This window comes from Cebidichthys violaceus, unplaced genomic scaffold (assembly GCF_023349555.1).
Source record: "Cebidichthys violaceus isolate CVI_PGR_0920_01 unplaced genomic scaffold, fCebVio1.0.p SCAF_8, whole genome shotgun sequence".
In the NCBI taxonomy this organism is placed as follows: Eukaryota; Metazoa; Chordata; class Actinopteri; order Perciformes; family Stichaeidae; genus Cebidichthys; species Cebidichthys violaceus.
In genome coordinates, this window is record NW_027176964.1 from 6958196 (window position 1) to 6978011 (window position 19816).

Genomic DNA, 19816 nt, shown 5'->3' on the forward strand with positions numbered 1-19816 from the left:
TGAAAAGAGAGTTTGAGTGTTTGGAGGAGCTAAAAAGACTGAATGCAGCCAGAGCAAGGCTTCAAGTTTATGATGAACAGGACTTCTATCCAGACCATAGGCTTACACCACATAAGTCTGAGCTGCCTACGCTTGAGCAAGCAAGTAATCAGTTGCACCCTGTGTATCAGCACCCACAACCACTAAGAGATGCGGCTCCAAGAAGTGTACTTCAAAACGACATGGGAGAGCTTGTGAAAGTACTGGCTGAGGCTATATCAGCAAATAGGCTGCCCATTCCAGAGCCTATAATCTTATTAAGTGGGGATCCACTCAAGTTTAATCATTGGAAGTCGTCCTTTCAGGCACTAATTGAGAGGAAAAATATTCCTACCTCGGAGAAAATCTTCTTCCTTCAGAAGTATGTGGGAGGAGCAGCTAAAGAGGCCTTAGAAGGTCACTTTCTGATTGATTCTGAAGATTCATATCACGCAGCATGGGACCTGCTCAATGAACGATATGGGGAGCCTTTTGTAATTGCCAAAGCCTTCCGAGACAAATTACATGCTTGGCCAAAAATAGCCTCTAGGGAGAGTGCTGAGTTAAGAAAATTTGTGGACTATTTACGTAGTTGTGAATTCGCTATTGCTCACAATGAGAGTCTAAAGGTTCTTAATGACTGTATTGAGAATCAAAAACTAACTGCAAAACTACCCGATTGGTTAAGTACCGGATGGAACCGAAGGGCCACACAATACCAACTGGAAAACAGAAGGTTCCCCAGCTTTAATTATTTTGTGACATTCCTATCAATGGAAGCTAGTATTGCATGCAACCCTATAACATCTTACCATGCATTACGACAAAGTGAACCTAATAAAGCAAAGTTCAAAAACCAAACCATAGTTACTTCCAAGAATCAAACTGTAGGTGCCAAGATCTTCACAACAAACACCAGTGAAAGTACCTATCGTACCTGTCTATGTGTATGTAACGCAAAGTGATTCAAGCAAGGAAGTTCTCGTCTATGCTCTGCTAGACTCCCAAAGTGACTCTTCGTTAATTCTGGAAGAAGTGGCAAATGTTCTAGATACGAACACAGAACAAGTGAAGCTAAAACTATCTACAATGTTGTCAAAAGGAACAATTGTATCATGTAAAAGACTCAAAAGCCTACAAATAAGAGGGCTATTTTCCTCTAAGAAAATCACAGTGCCAGCAACTTACATTCGTGAATTTATACCTGCTAATCGGACACATATTCCAACTCCAGAGGCCGCTAAGGCATGGCCTCATTTGGAGCATCTTGCAGAACACATTGCGCCGCTAAAGGAATGTGAAATTAGTCTGCTGATCGGGTACAATTGCCCACAAGTGCTAATGCATAAGAGTAGCACAGGTGTTCCCTAGCACTGATGGAAGAGTCAGAAAGGTAAAACTGTTAATGAGTGACTCAACCATAGATAACCAGGGAAAACGCACCACTAAGTCAGTCTATCTTGATAGGCCTGTACAAAAGACCGTTTTACTGCTTGAAGCAGAATAGATTTTATGGTTATTTGTGAGGTGAAATCCCAAAAATTGTGATTTTGGTGGGAGTTTAACTGCCATAAAGGTTATTTATGTTGTTGTTTAGTATGCTTGTTTATATGTTGTTGTTTGTACGGTTTGTTTTATGAGTATGGGTTTTTCGTTTTGTTTTCTATAAAAGGGGGGGGGGGGGGGGGGGGGGGGGGGGAACTATTGTTGCGTGCGTCGTTGCACTGGGACGTGTTTTGACTGTGGCACGGTGAAAGCAGGACACGTGAAGCGGCAGAAGTCGCTAAAGGTGTTGAAGTAAAGTAATTGAAGTTAAAGGGTTACTGTTTAAATTAAAGTGATCATCTTTGATCGGACGTTCAAGTGGACTCATTTCCCTCTCTGTTGTGTGCAGCCAGTGAGGTGCGTAACGCATGTAAATCTGTCAACGTGCATATTTGCGTTTTAAACTGTTTGTGTAAATGTCAGATTGTTTTGTATGTTTAAATGTAATTTATATAGTTCGACGGTGGATTGAGGACGGTGGCGTACGACGAGGAATAAATCCATCAGTGGAAACGAACTAAAGGTGTCGTGTATTTACTGGAGGGAGTGATAGCCACAATGAGCCAGATATTAACGGACCACGGTGAGTGGTAGACACTCGACTAAACCTTCACAACGTTAACGTTAGCTGTAAACATTATGTTAGAAAGTGATGTCATAGGGCGAATGTTAACGGAAACAGTGCGGCGTTTTAGTACCTCACTAAAAGTGTGTGTAGCGTGTGTGGTTTATTTTCTCCGCCTCTTCACTGCTCCCTCACGGTTTTTAACATTTGTTCCCTCAGGCTTCCTCCCCCTTTCCTCCCTCCGTCTTCTCGTCCCCCCTCTGCAGCTCGTGTCGGCAGCTCTGTGGGAGGTCGTGCACCAGGGAGCTGTGGTGTACTACGGTCTGCTGGAGGAGTTCGTTACCACGGTGTCGGAAACGGTCCCTGAACTGCTGACGGACACAGAAAGGGTCCAACTAGCTATGGGTCTGCGTGCAAAGGTGAGAATAAACAGTGTATGAAAGTAGCAGGATACATGTACTCAAGGGCTGTACTTAAATTTAGTATTTCCATTTAATGCTACTTTATACTCCACTACATTTCAGAGGGAAATATTGTACTTTATACTCCACTACATCTCATCCACGGTTACTTTGCATATGATTATCAATAAATAATATAAATCCACTAATAAATGATGATATATTGTTATACTACCCAGCAGTATGTACAGTAATCCAAATCAGCTCCACATATACCAGCTGCATCAACAATTACAATACAGTAATAGAATAAAGATTATTGTGAAATGGGACGTTCTGCATAATTATAACGCTGAATACTCAAACTTGAATATGATTTGGATACTTTGGTATTGCTATTTTAATTAAAATATCTGATTACTTCCTCCACCGTTGAGAATAACATCCTAGTTGTCTTGTTAATTGTGAAATTACTGTCTAAATATGCTTTAGACCATGATTTTATGAAATATGGTGAATTGTTCTTGATTAAACTGCCCTCCACCTCGACCAGTTATAATGAATGGAGTACTATATGTAATACTATAACACAGACAAAGCTCAGCCCAATAGTTGCTTTTACTTCTTACATTTAGCTGATAGTACGTTTTTTGTAATGCAGACCATTGCTACTTTTTAGAGTTGATGGCAAATCAAACTGCATCCTGAAGCACCCTAAACACTCAACTTCACCATGCACAGACTCGTACTTTGCTCATCCGATCCTTACACAGTGTACGGTACTATTGGGGTCTTGCCGCTCAGGGCCACACCTCCACATGTGAAGGAATTGTTTTTGTCTCTTGACGTGCCAACAGGTGGTGCTGGAGTTGTGCCGCAACGATGATTTTGCCAGCCTGCGGGCCATCCAGCCTCATCTGAGCAGAATAAACACCCACATTACGAACCGGGATAAAGAGGTGTGGGCTCTCTTTGGCTGCGTTCCAAATCTTATATGCTCTTTTTTTTACTTTTAGTACATACTGCAGCTGCCCTTAAGAAGTACGTGCTGTTGCATGCAGTATGCATACAATTGGGACATACTACTTTGTCATAACATTGCATCTTGAACTTTGACCCTCTTGTGGGTCAGAGTTCACACAGCAAAATGCAACCGGATGCATTAAAGGACATCCTGGTATTTTGGCATAATGAATTTGACATAGTAGTTATTGGGACACACTAGATCTTTTTTGAGCATACTAAATTGTACAGTGTTATGGGTATTGGAACGCACCCTATCTGTTATTTGCATTTTTTTTTATTTAGACCACCAGCTCTGAGGTAAAAGCTTCAGTTACAAACTTCCTGAAGCTTGTTCACACTCTAGTAGAAGATCGATGCCAGAGGGATATCTTTTATCAGGTGAGTTGGTTTGTACTTAATTATCAAGAGTATGTCTCATGAGAAAAATGCTAAAAAACTCATTAAAAAAGTTGGTTTCTCACGTCCTATCATTATATGCCATTTGATTGTATTCAGGTTGGTGAAATATCTTGATTAGGGCTGCAACTAACGATTATTTTAATAATCGATTAATCTGTCGATTTATTTTTTCGATTAATCGATGAATCGGCGGGGAAAAGGCGAGTGAATAAAAATGTGTCTTTAGTCTTGCAAACTATACCACCCCTGCTTTACTACTGTTATTATCGAGCTAACGCTAACTTGTAATGCTTGTCAAGCTGGATCACGAGTAAACAGCAGCACCAGGAGAGCTACTGGAGGGACGTTACGTTCCTCACTTCAAAACGGAACAACAGTAGGATTCTGTTGTGACTAACCTGCTGTTGAACTCCCTTCCTCCTCATCAAGGACTCCAACATGTTTACGTTTTAGGTGCTGAATCATCACCGTGGTGCTCCCGTGTCGTGCCATGTCGCTTTTGCATATCTTTCAATTAACACACTTTTTCGATGTATTTAGTGTGAAATGCTCCCACACCCTGGATGACTTAGGTCGGACTGATTTCTCTGCCTCCGCCGTGTGTTTCAGAACAACGTTACGGGTCTCTCCGATGGTCTTTCCTCTACCTCCGCTCTGCTCCGCGCTCAACTCAACTTTTTTTTTATACTCAAACATCTTCGCGACTTATTGAGTGGCGTAATCATCGCGCGACACAACGAATCGATAATGAAATTCGTTGCCAAGCTTTTAATAATCGATTTTAATTGATTTTATCGATTTGTTGTTGCAGCCCTAGTCTTGATGATCTTGATCTCTAGTGGTATCAAAGGGGCCTTCCAGTATTTTGTGAAATGCAACAAACCCTTTTCTCTTCATTCTTTAGAAAGTCTTTCCAACAGTGTTCGGCCCTCAATATGACTCAGCCCTACAGGCTCTGATGAGAAAGTTCCTCTTCAATCTGCAGAAGCTGCTCCCTGTTCCAGACCTTGCACAAGTAGGTACCAGACAAACAGCAACCCAGGGACGAGTAAAGCAAAAACAACTAACATTTCTAACAGTTTCAGGTATGCAAATAGATATTGCTTTAATATTTGTTAGAACCAATTAAATGTTAATATTGTTGTTCCTTCCTACTTGTTCTCTACAGAGCATTAGAGGCAATTTGAGGGACGTTGTTACAATAACAAGGAAATTAACAAAATATATTAACCAAAATGCAAGGATGGAGAATAAGAATAACATTAAATTGATTTGAGCTTTTCTGCTCCATGTCAAGACTTCCCTTTGGCTCAGTCTCTCCCCTTCCATCTTGAAAGAGTGCGCAGACTTCATAAGTCAACCTGAGCCCCTGAATACACTTATTCAGCATCACAAAGATCATGGCCACCAACTCCCACAAGGTAGTATTATCGCACAATGTTGTTAATGTTTCTTCTTTTAGTTCCTGAAAATAATTTGTGTTGTGTTTGTCTTTCTTTTTCCCAGCCTTGTCCTCCTGCGATGATGAATGCATCCTCTCCAGCCTGTCCTATCACCTACCAAACAGGGACGAGGGGGACGCACCCGGCGGTGAGTCAAACAAGGAGAAAGAAGAAAACTTTGAGGAGGTAAATTCTGAACCGATGAGGATTGTGGAAAGAAATGGGGGGCAGCATGTTGACGATCTGACTGAAGACCGAGGAGCCTCTGTTGAAGTAATACTCCCACATTTTGATGACATGGAGTCTGACAATGAAGACGACGTGGACAAAAAGAAGTCTCGACGTTTGAAAACTGACGGTAGGACGTCCTCGAAAGCCTCCAAGCATCTTGTTTGTGGCCAGGTTTTTGGTTCCCCTAGCAGACTAAAGAAGCACAAGATTACCTGGAGCGGTTGCTCTGCAAACACGACGAGTCAGCCAGATTCTGCAAGCCAAAGTAGCTTTTTTGAGAAGATCAATTTGCATCCTAAACCAAAGGCTCGTGTCCAGAATAACACTTCTAGAAGTGAGAATGAGCTTTCATCAAGTGCCACGACGCATGAGAATAGTCTCCCAAACTATGAGCAGCCTCTCGATGACTCAAGTCTCGTTTGTCATGTTTGCGGCAAGGTTTACACTTACCCAAAGAATTTTGACAAACACCAGAGGACCTGTGTGGTCAGTAGTAGAAGACGAACGGACCCCACTGTTAAGATCCAAGAGTCTTTCCCTATTGAGGCTGAAAATGTTGTTCCTCAGGAATCAATAGCTTCTGACTTGCCACAAGAGCAAACATGTAAAAGAAGCAGTCGTGTCAAACAGTGCTCCACGTGCGGGAAAGTATTTACTTGTTGTGCAGACTTGACGAGGCACACGATATGCCACACCGAACAGAATCATTACCTCTGTTCTCACTGTGGGAGAGACTGTGACAGCTACGAAGACTGCGAGACACATCAGGAAGGAAAATGCAGAGTTTCAAACCAGCGTTCTCGGGACAGTTCGTTGAGCAATGCGGGGAAAAAGAATCAGGAGGACATCCCAACAGTCCCGGTTGCATCTTCCAAATCGCAGGCTAAGTCCCCCATGACATGTCAGGAGTGTGGCCAGAGTTTTACATACTACAAGAACTTTGAGAAGCACCAGAGCAGATGTTCCAAAAGGGCTCCTCGGAGGAAAAAGCAGACAAGCGCAAACCACTTCGTCATCGCAGCTTGCAGGTTCCGACCCGACGCCAATGCTGAGGCGAGTTCCGAAATGCAGGAAAGCAGCACGGCAAAAGCTCCCACCTCTCCGGACGGCTCCCAAAGATCCAACCCTCGCGGCATCAAGTGCGCCCTGTGCGAGAAGAACTTTCCAGAACTGTGCGTGTGCTCCTACTGCGGGAAACAGTTCAGCACCAAAAATTGCCTGAGAGCGCACACGGTGAGGCACACGGGTGGCTACCCGTGCCCCGTCTGCGGGAAGAAGTTCTACCAAAAGATATACCTCAAGTGGCACATGTACAAACACACGGGGCAGGAGCCGTACCTCTGCGACACGTGCGGGAAGGGCTGGCCGAGCGCGGCCCAGCTCAAGGTCCACATGGTCCAGCACACAGAGGAGAGGCCGTACGAGTGCGAGGACTGTGGCACACGCTACAAGAGGAGGTCCCACCTGATGGCCCACCGCAGGGCCAAGCACATCGGGGTGCGGCCGTTCGCGTGCGAGATGTGCGGCAAAGCGTACAGGTTGAACAACGAGCTGAGGAAACACGCGATGGTTCACACGGGGGAGCGGCCGTTCACGTGTCCGAGGTGCGGCAAAGCGTTCATGAGAAAGTCCCAACTGAGGCGGCACAGAGGAAAGGTGCGTGTGTGTTCGTGGACTATTGCTGCACTAAAAAAAACAGATTCATAAGCCATAAAACACTCTACCAGTGCATACATCACACACATGTACCACAACTTCTGTCATCAGCTGTGTCTCAATGCTGTATATGTATGATGACTTTTTTTTTCCTGTGAACTGTTTTCATTCACTGAGAATAAAAAATGACGCTGACACGATTTGTCAACAGAAAATGATGGGCAACTGTCAACTGGGGGAGTTGAAATTTTTTTTTGTCAGACTCTGAGCCAGAAATCTCCACTTCAGTAGCACTTAAATACACCAAGTTTCATTCCTTTCTATATTGTGAATGTTTTTACTTCATTCATAGCCTGATTTCTACATTTTACCCTAAAACAAACATGGCAAAAATAAAAAATGTTATGGCTATTCTGATTCTGATATATGGAGTGATGCAAAGAGAAATCCCTCTGTAAAAACCTTTGACCTTAATACGTCAACAAAATGAATTTGAACCTGACTTTATCTAATGTTCAGATTTCTGTCCTGAAAATGTATGCAAATTAGCATGCATTTGATAATATAATGACATGCGTATTTAAACATATTTTCAGAAAACTTGTAATGCATCAAATTATTGTCTCAATGTAAGTAATTAACTGGGGGAGTTTCATGGTGGTATCTATTGTTGTTTTTTATATCCTATATTCTCACTACTATATTCTCCTGTAGTGACTCCCCTTAAAGGGTTTTACATTAACTGCTCTTCCATTGAAATTTCAGACTACATAGAAACTTTGCGGATGCCCGAAGCAATGATAAGATAAATCGAACCAACAGATCCTTTACTTAAGTAAACCACAATGCAAAAATGTTCCATTACAAGTAAAATATCTGCATTCAGACTTGTGCAGAAGTATTGTCGGCAAACTGCACTTTGCTAAAGTATCCAAGCACTTCATGTGCAAAATGGGCCCCATTAAGAGTGTTATTACATTTCTATTTTTATTTTCGTACATTTTATTGCATAGTAGCACTGGTGCATTCACATGTAATCAGTTGTAATCTACTGGTGTATCTACTACTGGTAGATTACAGATACAGTTATGAGCAAAAGCATTATTTCTTTCCTCATGAAGGTCATAGAGATCTTTCTAAGGGAATGTTTTTGGTCTGGATTCTGGTTGGTTGGGGTTGAGAAGTGAATGGAGCTACATCGGGAGCCACTGCTGCATCCGTACCAGAAGATTTAAAATGACTCGTACACTGTGTGGATCATTACCCAACAGTAATCTGTTGGATAATATCATCAAACCATGGACGACTAATGGATTACCCGATAAATCGTTTCAGCACTAACGTATGCACACGTAGTGAATCACCCTGCTGTTGCAGAAAAAGCATTGGTCCACCAGAGAGCAGTGGTGCTCCAGGGACAGGCCTGTAGTTTATGTACAGTATCTGTAAGTTGATCCGTAAAATGCTCTTTTCACAGGCCACATGAGGTACAACACATTTTCTATGAGAGCGCGTCCAGCTGACAAAATTACTTTTGGACTACGGAACATTTTTGGGTTTTGGAAGTTGTTACGTATGACTGTAATCTTCTTTTAGTTTGATGGGTTAAAGATGCAACTCAATCTTTCATTAGGTCTGTTGTCTCAAACGTCAGACCTTTCGTTTGTCTCTGGAGAGCACAGAAGAGCCCTCCGTTTAGGATTTTCCCCTCTGCCTGCTAATTAAGAAACAGTGTCGCAGGCGAGGTGGCAGAGGGTGACAGACAGCAGCTTTATTTGGAAGGGGGGGGGGCAGTAGGGATGCAATGACGTTTGTGTTAGTCATGTTTAATGAAATAAGATGCGATAAGGGAGAAGGGAACGCTGTATGCTTTTCTATTTCAAGTCTTTTGAGAGGGACAGGATGTGCTTCACTAAAGCACGTTCTGTGGTAATACGGTTTGCTTACGTACTCGCAAAAGTCACGCTGCTGGAACGCAAGTGAGTGGAAATCGGAAAAACAGAAGAAATCCCACAAAATGAGAGCGATCTTCAGTGGGCTCTGCATCGCTCTCTGGTAGGCAGACCGTGCCACTCCTCTGGGACGTTCTGGCTGTCTCATGTCTGCAGAGAGATTTTTCTCTGACTGAAACCTCCATCTGGATGAACACCACAGTGTGATGTGGACTATCCACTAGAGATTTAGGCCCCCTCTTCCTTCTGAAGTTCAGACTATATCATGGTCGCAGGCACAGGTAGCTCCGCATTATAGAGCATTTATGATGAGCCATGTCATAAATACAGAACAATTCTCAGTAGATCATTTTACAGTGATCCACACAGTATATGAGTCATTTGAAATCTTCTGGTATGGATGCAGTGGCTCCAGATGTGGCCCCAATTACCTCTTGACCCCAACCAACCTATGACCTTCATGAGAAGAAAGAAAAAGTGTCAGGTGTCTACAGTGTCTACATCTCTTTCATATGAAGAGGTTCATACCAAAATAAGGTTTATACTTGAACATAAAAAAATGAATATTCACTCTATATAGAATGATGGCAGAATTGATGGTACGACAACATGGTAACTAATACAGAAATCTTAATTATATTCTAACAATACCAAATGCCAATGCTTTTCCAAAATGGAAGTAGCATTCGGATTATAATTTTATTTTTGAAATTATAGAAATATTGACGAGGTCTTGTAGTGCGAGAGCCAAAATGTATCTCGACTTTCATCACAGGGTGCAATTTTTGAAGGACTGCTGAGTGGTGCAATGCAGCTTTGATTGAATTGAGTCCCAGCTTTGCAGCAGCGTTGAAGGGATTCTGACTCTGTAAAGTCTCACACTCAGCAGAAATGTCCCCAAGAGCTGGTGCACTGTGGGAGCTGCTATTGGTGATGCCAGCAACAAATGCCATTCTGTAGACATTCATCATATCCACATAATGGATGTTTGTCCCCCAACCTGCCTGACATTATCTTGCTGAGAATATACATTTTGTTGTCATTGTATAATATCAGGGATGAGGCCCCACCCATCATTTAGTTTTGTCCCCTTGTACCCAACAGAATCCACTGCAATGCTTTAAAGTCAGTCAAACCAGCATTAGGGAGAAGCAGTGATTCAGGCGGAGCGTAATTGGTCCTTGGCAATGCTGCCTCTCAGATTGCAGCGGTATCTTTACCCCTCTCACTATAAATACGACCCATGAGCATGTCGTCATGCCACTTGCTTCAGGCTTTTGAAAAAAAGGCGTTATTTCTCAGCTGGAAAGCACATGAAGCCAGTATTCTTTCCCACAATTCTACATGTGGCAAAGAGAGAGAGAAAGATTCAGAGAGGATGAAGCTTCCTGCAGGCTCTCATAGATAACACCTGCCTGTCGTTTTTTATTCAAACCATCTCGCTACAGAGGTTGGCAAGGTCTTCCGGTCACTGGTGACACTGATGGCGGATTGAACTTTTATGTTGCAGGAGCATCCAGTACGGGCCCTGGATGTAGCGCTGCTATTTTTGCTCTGATTTTCCTACTCATGTTTTATTCAGACCTGGGACGCTTCACAAGAAGGCCTATGTGCAACCAAGTAGGGAAGATGGATGCTCGGTTGTTGCTGTTTTTTTCCCCGATGCAGGGCCGTTAGTCTATCATATATTATGGTGTGTGTGTGTGTGTGTGTGTGTGTGTGTGTGTGTGTGTGTGTGTGTGTGTGTGTGTGTGTGGGGGGGGTATAAAAAAGAGATTGGAAGCGACAGAAATAGAGAACTGATACAAACCTCTTGCCACTAATTATCACCACTTTGTGTGCTAATAACCTCAAGTGCTACAAACAGCTGACAAACATTAGAAATGTAGCAGCTCCAGCCCAGCTAGTTAATCCCTTTGAAGAAAAAAAAAAGGACTGACAGCTCGAAACGGTGATGGCAAATTCTGCTTGTTCCTGACCTTGCAGTCACCTTTAGCTGCCTTTTAAATTCCAACAAACAGTGGATCATCAGACTTTCTTCCGTGAGTGTGTGTATATGCAGATACTTTCAAACTGGTTAACAGAGTTGTGATAGACAGCATCAAATATGTCCTGTCCGAGAGGCTGTGGTTAAATCTCTCCCCGTGCCTGTGTGAAGTGTGTCTCTGACATACTGTAAATCCTCTGGTAAAACCCTGCAGGCACACAGGGCTCTGCAGCAGAAATGTGTCCCGTCCCTCCCACTATGAATCTGGTATGTATTGATTGTACCGTTTTGGATGGCGGGGACTGCAACACGGAGAAGCAGCAGCAGCAGAGAGAGAGAGAGAAAGAGAGAGAGAGAGAGAGAGGGGCAGCGAGAGAGAGAGAGAGAGAGAGTTAGAGAGGGAGGCAGGGAGTGGTGGGTGGTGAATGAGTTAGAGTTTAGCTTTTTTTATTTAGCTTAATGTGGCTGCAACACAGAGCCAGGTTTGTGCACTGACTATGAGAGAGAGAGAGAGAGAGAGAGAATACTTGTACATTTCCAAATACTGTGTCTTCAAGCATGCATCCCTGTGCATATTTACACGTGTACTTGCATCTAAATTTGCAGCCATATTTGAATTTGATTACAGTATGCATGTCGTATACAGGTAGGGATAAGGACTGCATATTATCTATCCTGCAACAACTGCAATGCAGCCAGGTCGGGGCTTCAGCTTTGTCTATTTGCATTCAGGCCAGGTATAACGGTGGGAGCTCCAGCCGTCGGCATCTCCACACCTCTACACTTCACACAGCATCCAGCTGTTCAGCGCAATTAACATCTGTACAGAAGGTGTGCTGGGATTAAAGATCCATATGCCAGACCAGACCTGAGAATGAGCCTAAGCATGTAAGGACAAGCTGACCCGTGTGTCGACGTTGCAGAAAAAAAACAACAAAATGAATATCAATTTTTTAAAAAACAATGTTTAGACGTGTTCTCATTCTCAGATCAAACACTGCCACTTTGTCAAACTTTAAACTTCCAATTCACGGCTTGGTTCTCACTAACCTCCGGTCCCTCTTTTCTGTCACTCTCTCGCTCGCTCAGGAGATGAGGGGCAAATTTCGAATGCTGTGTTTGCAAACAATAATGTGACCACATATTATACCTTTAAACATAGTATTTATGAGCTGTGCCCCTTCATTTACTGATTTTAGCACAATTCAAAAAAAGAAAAACAGTCTGCCATGTGGCTCTTCCTGTTTCAATCACAATATTAAAAAGCATGAATGAGCACACAACTGCACTGTAAAACACAACTGTAATTGCACCAGACAGTCAGTCTGTTATATTCTCATAATAAACACTGAACGTATCTGACAGTATAGACATTCAGTAGGACCAAAAGGAGTGAAATACAGAGACCGAAGGGATGGAGAATTTAAGGTTGATTGTGTGAGCAAGGAAGGAGGATGCTAGTGGCAAATCAAAAGCTTCTGTAATTGGGAGAGTTTTGTTGTGTGTGTGTGTGTGTGTGTGTGTGTGTATTGGGAGTGTGCAGACAGAAAGCAGACGGGGCGGTAGTTAAGCTGCTGAACGATGGGCAAATAAAAACAAGCAGACAACCCTATTCTAGTGAGACGGATGCTGTGTCAGCAGGCAACACATGCACATCACACCAACAAGGGACCATTGTGAGCGCATGCTCGGTGCTCACAATCATGCACGTTGACACACAAATACACATGTTCTGCCTTTTGGCTAAAAAAAAATCCATAGACAAGATCCTTGTGTAAACAACAACGATTGCAGTTATGATCTCTCAGCTGTTAGTCTAGACAACAGTGTGTGTGCGCTTCACAACAGGCAGTAATGATTGAAATCAACCCTATAAAAGTAGGTCACCCATCCATCTGCACCTGCACCCTATAATGTTTAATGACAGGTGACACGATCGCTGATAGCCGCGCAGTAACCGATGCCATATTATTGTTACGTCTTTGTGACAGCGTGCGGGGCCATTTAACTGTGGGGCAAATTAGATTAGTGCAGACGCTAAACAGGTCAGTGCCATAAAGCAATGTTTCACACGCGCTCTCTGAATCCATTAGAAGCCCATTAGTACGTGTCGTTTTTTGTGTGCTTCGGCCTTTTGATCCTGCAGAAGTCAAGCACGCAGGAGAGACAGAATCCCCACAGACGCCACTGATCCATGTATGGGCTAACTAAGCTTGGTTTCGGCATCGGGGGAATAGAGCAAAGCATCAGCTGTTTAAACAGTGAGTTGGCTGTGAAGCTTCCACACAATCACACAACTCTGTCTCATTGAAGCTGAATCTGTGTCACTCTCTCTGTGAAATAGAGGTTCATTGATGAAAACATTTATGCATAGAAAATCACAATGACCCCTGAGAAAAAAAGCATATAGAGAAACCAAAGTCGCCGCCTTGTCCAGAACTGCAAAGAGATAATTGCCTTGGTTCTTGTTTCCCATCCTTGGCAGGCCCCGAACATTTATCACTATTAAGCACCTGGTACCCACACAACCACAAGGCTTTTGGTTTCCTTGGCAATGAGCAAGCTAAATCCTGCTCCGCTTCTTCAGGTGGAAGTGAGTCAAGAGTGCTGTTGAACAAATCGCCCCCGTGCCGTACTCATGCTTTGTGTGAGCTTGGTGTAGAGTAGGGAAATAACAAAAAAAAAGATAAAGAATAACGAGCGCAGAGACGGACGACAGTGTCCTTCCATTGATAACAGGCTTGTCTTCACAGGACAAACACGCATTGGCAAATGAGCAGCCAAGAACTACAGAGGCTTATCTGAGATAAACAGGCTGTGTTGTTTTTTGTGTGTTTTTCCATTCATCCATCTAGGAAAACACAACTGAGCACCATTGCTCTTTTTTTCCAGCAGCACCTTGGCACACCTGGGAGCTGTCAATACAGCAGCTACGTTGTTGCAGCTGCTCTGGGGAAAGGTGCAGCCACTTTATGACAAAACGGATGACCCCGAAATCACAATCGCCTCAAACTCCAGAGACCGCTACTGTCCTGACTTGAAATAACACAAATTGTGCTCAATGACCCTACGCAGTATCACGCATTAGTGCTGAAATGATTAAGTTGATTACCTGAATTTGATTTGACGAATTGTGATTAATGGGACTAATAGGGGAGAAAAGGCATGTTTTTTTTATTGTGACAGCTGCATCATATATCTTATAGAGATTATTAAATGACTAGCATGAGATCTGTAGAAGAGACAGCTGGATGCAGCATGGATCTCAATAACACTGTAGTGCATAAGATCTGAATCCTGTTGACTCAAAAAAAATGCCAAGTCACCATGGTAACAGGGGATGCAACACGCTTAGTAAAAAGGGCGATGGAGCCAGAAGGCTGTTCGCCACGAGCATCATCGCGTGATCTATTTCAGTTTAGGATGCGGTGATTAAAATGTACACACACACACACACACACACACACACACACACACATACACACGCACACAAAAAAACGTTGAACAAACCGGATATCCCATCAGATTGTTGTGCAGCACTACCACAGTCAGAGCTTTTGGCCACTACAGGTCACGTTGAAGCTCCTTCATATTACATAACTGCGTTGAATTACACTGGTAGAATTAATCAGGCGCTGACGAAATCAAAATTCACACGAGTGGTATTCAGAGCTATAAAAAAAATAATTGCTACTTAATATCTGGACCCCCTCGATGTTTTTTTTTGCGCCAAACACGTCAGTAACCACCAGCGATAGTCTACAAAGTTGCATAACAATTCAGTCACATTTCCCACCGTGCCTAACGAGAATATTTAAAACTATCCATTAATAAATCATGGAGGGATACATCTCACGGTAAACTATAACACCAGTCCACAAGAACGATATACATTTAGGGACATTGTTGTATTTTTTTATTCGCGTAAACAGGAATAAGGCGATAATCCCCTCCAATCTCAGTCCACCCACATAAAGACATCTGGGAAAACATCGAACATCGATTCTTTCTTGAGGGTGACATGCAGGATGGATGGATGTGCGCCTACCTGTCCGCAGGTTGAAGGAGAGCCGGGCTTCAACGAGATAGGGGGTATCGCTCTTGGAGCGGAGTCTCCTTATCGGTCTGCGGTCTGTGCTGCTGTCCGGAGTGGTCGCCATCAATTTTGGACCAGTGTCCGAGGGATGACTGCCGGCCGACTTGGGCAGACGCAGAACCTCGGCCACTCACACTGAGAGGTGGCTATCGATGGGGAGGAGGGAGTTCACAGAGGGAGGGAGAGAGAGAGAGAGAGAGAGAGAGAGAGAGGCGTTGGTGGCATGGGCGCAGTGTGTGGAAAATATATATATATATATATATATATATATATATATATATATATATATATATATAATGATGGCAATTTATGGGGGAAAGAAGGCAAACTCGATCTCAGTTTTTCAGTTAATAATTGGCTTGACCATAATTAAGTAGGCTACAGTAATACAATAATAAAAGTAAATACAAAAAGACAACGAATGGCTTTTATGTGTCGACATGTACATGTAAACATATATATATATATATATATATATATATATATATATATATATATATATATATATATATATATATATATGTTTACATGTACATGTCGACACATGTTATATATAACATGTCAAAATGGTGAAACCGCAGGTTCATGTGATGTGTGATTAGTTCAATCATCAGATCTTTATTGTCCCGCAAAAGAAACACTTTTTTTGCAGCAAGGCAACATGAAAACACGGATAGAAACAAGGTAAAAACACAGCAAGACTTCGATGGTGGAGCATGAAGTGCTGCTCTGACCATAATCTGGGGAATGAATGAATCATCCTGAATGAATCACACTTCCGGCAGTCTACCACTAGATGGCTCTCCTAAACTACACTTTTTTTTTTACTTCAGTTCATGAGCATTTGTCAGAGCGCGGTTTACGACAGTGTGGCGCGTTTACGGCCTCTCATGATAAATTGCAGTGACAGAGGTAAACCTAAACAAGCAAAACTCGGCGTGACTTTCTGCTCCGTAAAGTGTGGATATCTTCAAGCGAGGTGAGTACGATGAAGTTACTAAGGAAAGGTCATTTACATGTAATTCACCGGTCCTGTTTTCCAGCCGACATTATCCGTAAACACAACTGTTTGGATGTGCAACTTAGTTCCTGTTTATGTGACAGAGAGCGCAACGAGATTTAATCACTCACTAACGTTGGTTCACGACGCTACAAACGACGTTATGTTGCTGTAACGTTAGTTACTACGCAACATGTAAGCTAAAGTTAACTTCGTGCTATGGTTGACTTGGAAGAAAAGTGTTTTAAAGTCTGTTTAAAGGTCAACAAACAGCCATAACAATGAGTGCAACTTGGCTTTAACTAATGGACGTGTGCAGAAATACTACAGCTCTTTGTAGTCTTTTATACACTAGCCTGTGCAGCCCGTTAAACCTGTTGGGACACATTTGGCTTCGGGCTCCAGCTTGTTTAAGGCGCGCCCAGTTGTTTGTTATTATTGGTAGTTTGTACAAACGTACCTCTTACTTTTAGCTCCAACCTAGTCGTTTTCACATGTTACTTTCCTACAAGTTAGCATGTTAGCGTGTTAATAGGCTCTTTTTTAAATCAAGAGTGGAAAAGTTTTTCCAACATTTAGAGGGAGACGGGAGTACTTTAACCATTCGGCGACATTTTTAGTTTCCTTAGCTAATATCGTGGTGACTCCTCGTGCGTCTTTTAAAAGGTGCACACACACATTCTTGGTCTTATCAGTGTCAACTCGTCCTCGGGTTGTTGCAAATTCATGCTACAAGACGAGAGTGTCACTGCTTTGTTTGCACAGCCACATGATATGCATTCCTGCAGCCATGACTGGTATTTATTTTTCACATATTCAAGCAGTGTTACACAAAGTGGAACAGCTTGCACATGCACAGGCTCACTTCTATTGAATTCCCTACTTAATAGTCATAAGTGTCAAAACTTGTGCTTTTTTTCCTGCACTTCATTCATAGTGAAATAAACTAAACAAGATGACATGTGTCATGGCTGCAGTATTACACCAGTTGCAGACATTCCAGATTGCTTTTGCATCATTTTGTATACATGCACACTAAATATAGCGTGACATAATTTGGTAACTTTGGGATCCCTGTTAGATAGAGAAAATCGTCACCACACACTGTAAATTAACACAACTAGTTGGTAAGAACAATGCAATAATTAGTTTCCGTTTTTGTGTTCTCTCTTCATGTGTTCCTCTGGTCGTCTGTACGGATAGCGACGATGCTTCTCCAAAATCGAGCTGCCTTTGCTCTGGGCCTTCGCATGTGCTCCACTCATGTGATGAAAGGCCCTTTGATGGACACAACGAGACTCAACTCAGGTAACAGGAAAGCTGTGTGTGTAATGCTGGCCTGCTGCTGTGTCAGGTCAATATCGCTCCTTCATTAAACAATAGATATCAGCTGGTCAGGGCATCCTTCCTGTCTGGCACTGTGCGTAAGAAAATCATTCAGCAAAATGTGGAAATGAAAGGACTGTTTAGATAATGATAAGTTACGATTGAACTCGCAACAATTCAGTACTTTTTTATATATTGGCCGATACCCAAAACCCAGGTATCGACATCGGGACTGAAAAAGTGTGATCGGTGCATCCCTGGTTGAAAACGATCAGTTTAACAAACATCTTGATCACTCAGTGACTGATGGCTGCTTTGTGACTTGTCTTCTATAGTTTGGTCGGTACGGTTTAAAAAAAATATCCAGACGCCTAGAAAGCACTTCATCACATGTTGCCATTCTTTGTAATTTCCCAGACATGTCTGAATTCCGCAAGGTCTTTTCCAAAGCCAAGCACATAGCAATCATCACAGGGGCCGGCGTGAGCGCAGAGAGCGGAGTGCCAACCTTCAGGGGAGAGAACGAGAAGTGGAGACAGTGGCAATCTCAGGTAATTTCTTAAAAAGCAAAACACACCACACACACACAGTTGTGCGTGGGTGTATATTTTTAGTCTTTTTATTTAGGTCAAGGTTTTGTGTTTGGTCTAACATCCAGCTGTGGTTCATAGTTGCTGTGGAGTGGGTGTATTTAATGTTTACATAATACATCTTCACAGCTCAGTGGATTTATCTCAGCAGCAACAGCCAGCAAAGAGAGTAACAACGTTTGTTGCATAATCTGGTTTCATGTCGTGGGCTGCAGCAAGATTTACCTCCAGGAGGGAATCCAAAATAGTCTTTCATACAAAAAAAAAAATGCTAATCTCCCTCCCTAATTGAGATGTTTAAACTTAATCTATGCTGCCTTTCTTGCCTCTGAATATTTTGTGTTTTGACCTAAAAACACGCCTGTGTGTCGATGCATCCTCAGGACCTGGCCACCCCAGAGGCCTTCTCTCGAACCCCGTCTCGGGTCTGGGAGTTCTACCATTACAGGAGGGAGCTGGCCTTGAACAAGAAGCCTAGTGCCGCCCATCTGGCCATAGCAGAGTGCGAGGCCCGGCTGAGGAAGCAGGGCCGCTCCGTGGTCGTCATCACCCAGTGCACAGACGACCTCCACCGGCAGGCCGGGTCCAAACACGTGCTCAAGATTCACGGTGAGGGGCGGAGGTGGTCCAGGAACTACAGACTGTTGTGCACTCACACTGACATTTCACAGGACATGACGAACATGATCGTAGTCATCTTGGAGTCATTTGATTGAGAAAGGTTTTATTGCCCTGAATGCTCATTTTATAGGAAAGAAATCTAGCCTAAAACAGAACTGATGTGTTTGTTTTTTATTTCAATGTGTTCAATCTAGAGACATAAATGCTCATGGAGGGTGAAATGAAGAGGATTCATTGCCTTATGGGGATTAGTAAAGTAAATCATAACTGAAATCCTGAAGCTGCTGCTGAGTCAGTGATTACTGGAAACTATGACAGTGTTTCCCATGGTTTTACTGGGTTATATAAACATTTAGTGATTCATAGTTGTTGGTCTTTCACACAAACAAAAATGAAACAATGAGCCCACAGAGTTCATCACTAATTCAATGTCGCTACACCAACCAAAGTCATTTGAAATGTTGATTCTCTCATTCTGATTTGAAGAAGACAGTTTTTGTCTGGATTTTTTGTTTTCCCCCAGTTTTAAGGGTGGATTCCAGTAAAAACCGACACCAAAGCGTTTGACAGTTTTCTTTGATAAAATCTGGCTTCAATCGAGTTGTGTGAGAGTGAGGGAAAATAAAACTATCATTGTCAATAAATTGTGTGGAGGGGGAGATGTTTTTGTGTGACTCCAGCGGGCCTCGATGAAAAACAGCTGTGTTTTTTTTTTTTTTCCGCATGTAACTAACTGCAGGCAGTCTGCTGGAGACGCGCTGCGTGAGCTGTGAACTGTGACCGTCAACAGGCGAAGCCCCATATGTGCCGCCCTGAAGGGACAAAGGGTAAAAGGGAGTACACGCACGGAGTACACGCACGCTGATCAACATGCAGGATGCGTAGCCTGATCGCTTCAGTTAAACCCCCAAAGTGTAAGGTTAAAAAGTAATTAAACCCGCTGTGTTTGTTCTCCTAATGT

At 42.9% G+C, this 19816-nt stretch overlaps 3 protein-coding genes across 5 annotated transcripts in view; 2 read left to right on the forward strand and 1 right to left on the reverse strand.

The window, feature by feature from the left end:
- The window catches only part of LOC137892789 (phosphatase and actin regulator 1-like), a 47545-nt gene extending 32084 nt beyond the window's left edge, over positions 1-15461 (reverse strand). Inside the window, exon 1 of the mRNA XM_068738169.1 lies at positions 15271-15461. Coding sequence (XP_068594270.1) covers positions 15271-15382 — 112 coding nt within the window. The 5' untranslated portion in view covers positions 15383-15461. The remainder of the gene's footprint in view (positions 1-15270) is intronic.
- Positions 1770-7797, forward strand: LOC137866130 (zinc finger protein 431-like). Of its 3 annotated transcripts, XM_068701821.1 has the most exons (8): positions 1770-1920; positions 2020-2146; positions 2348-2547; positions 3387-3488; positions 3838-3933; positions 4859-4969; positions 5252-5375; positions 5461-7797. In XM_068701821.1, exons 2-8 carry the CDS (start codon positions 2122-2124, stop codon positions 7332-7334), a joined length of 2532 nt encoding a protein of 843 aa, XP_068557922.1. In that variant the 5' UTR covers positions 1770-1920; positions 2020-2121; the 3' UTR covers positions 7335-7797. The 3 variants fall into 3 exon arrangements, with proteins under 3 accessions (XP_068557922.1, XP_068557919.1, XP_068557920.1); XM_068701818.1 differs by having other exon boundaries at positions 2020-2547; XM_068701819.1 differs by lacking the exon at positions 1770-1920 and having other exon boundaries at positions 1948-2547.
- Positions 15462-16196: 735 nt separating the features above from the next.
- LOC137892790 (NAD-dependent protein deacylase sirtuin-5, mitochondrial-like) lies at positions 16197-19695 on the forward strand. The gene is made up of 5 exons (XM_068738170.1): positions 16197-16297; positions 17522-17626; positions 18062-18195; positions 18618-18843; positions 19595-19695. The coding sequence occupies exons 2-5, from the start codon at positions 17527-17529 to the stop codon at positions 19633-19635; spliced, it is 501 nt and encodes a 166-aa protein (XP_068594271.1). The 5' UTR covers positions 16197-16297; positions 17522-17526; the 3' UTR covers positions 19636-19695.
- Positions 19696-19816: the final 121 nt, after the last annotated feature.

Excerpts from the sequence above, each read along its gene's own strand:
- LOC137866130 (XM_068701818.1), top strand. The coding sequence starts at position 2,203 with ATGTTAGAAAGTGATGTCATAGGGCGAATGTTAACGGAAACAGTGCGG. Across the intron at positions 2,548-3,386 it reads CTATGGGTCTGCGTGCAAAG|GTGGTGCTGGAGTTGTGCCG; the intron begins GTGAGAATAAAC and ends ACGTGCCAACAG. Across the intron at positions 3,489-3,837 it reads TTACGAACCGGGATAAAGAG|ACCACCAGCTCTGAGGTAAA; the intron begins GTGTGGGCTCTC and ends TTTTTTATTTAG.
- LOC137892790 (XM_068738170.1), top strand. The coding sequence starts at position 17,527 with ATGCTTCTCCAAAATCGAGCTGCCTTTGCTCTGGGCCTTCGCATGTGC. Across the intron at positions 17,627-18,061 it reads CACAACGAGACTCAACTCAG|ACATGTCTGAATTCCGCAAG; the intron begins GTAACAGGAAAG and ends GTAATTTCCCAG. Across the intron at positions 18,844-19,594 it reads ACACGTGCTCAAGATTCACG|GCAGTCTGCTGGAGACGCGC; the intron begins GTGAGGGGCGGA and ends AACTAACTGCAG.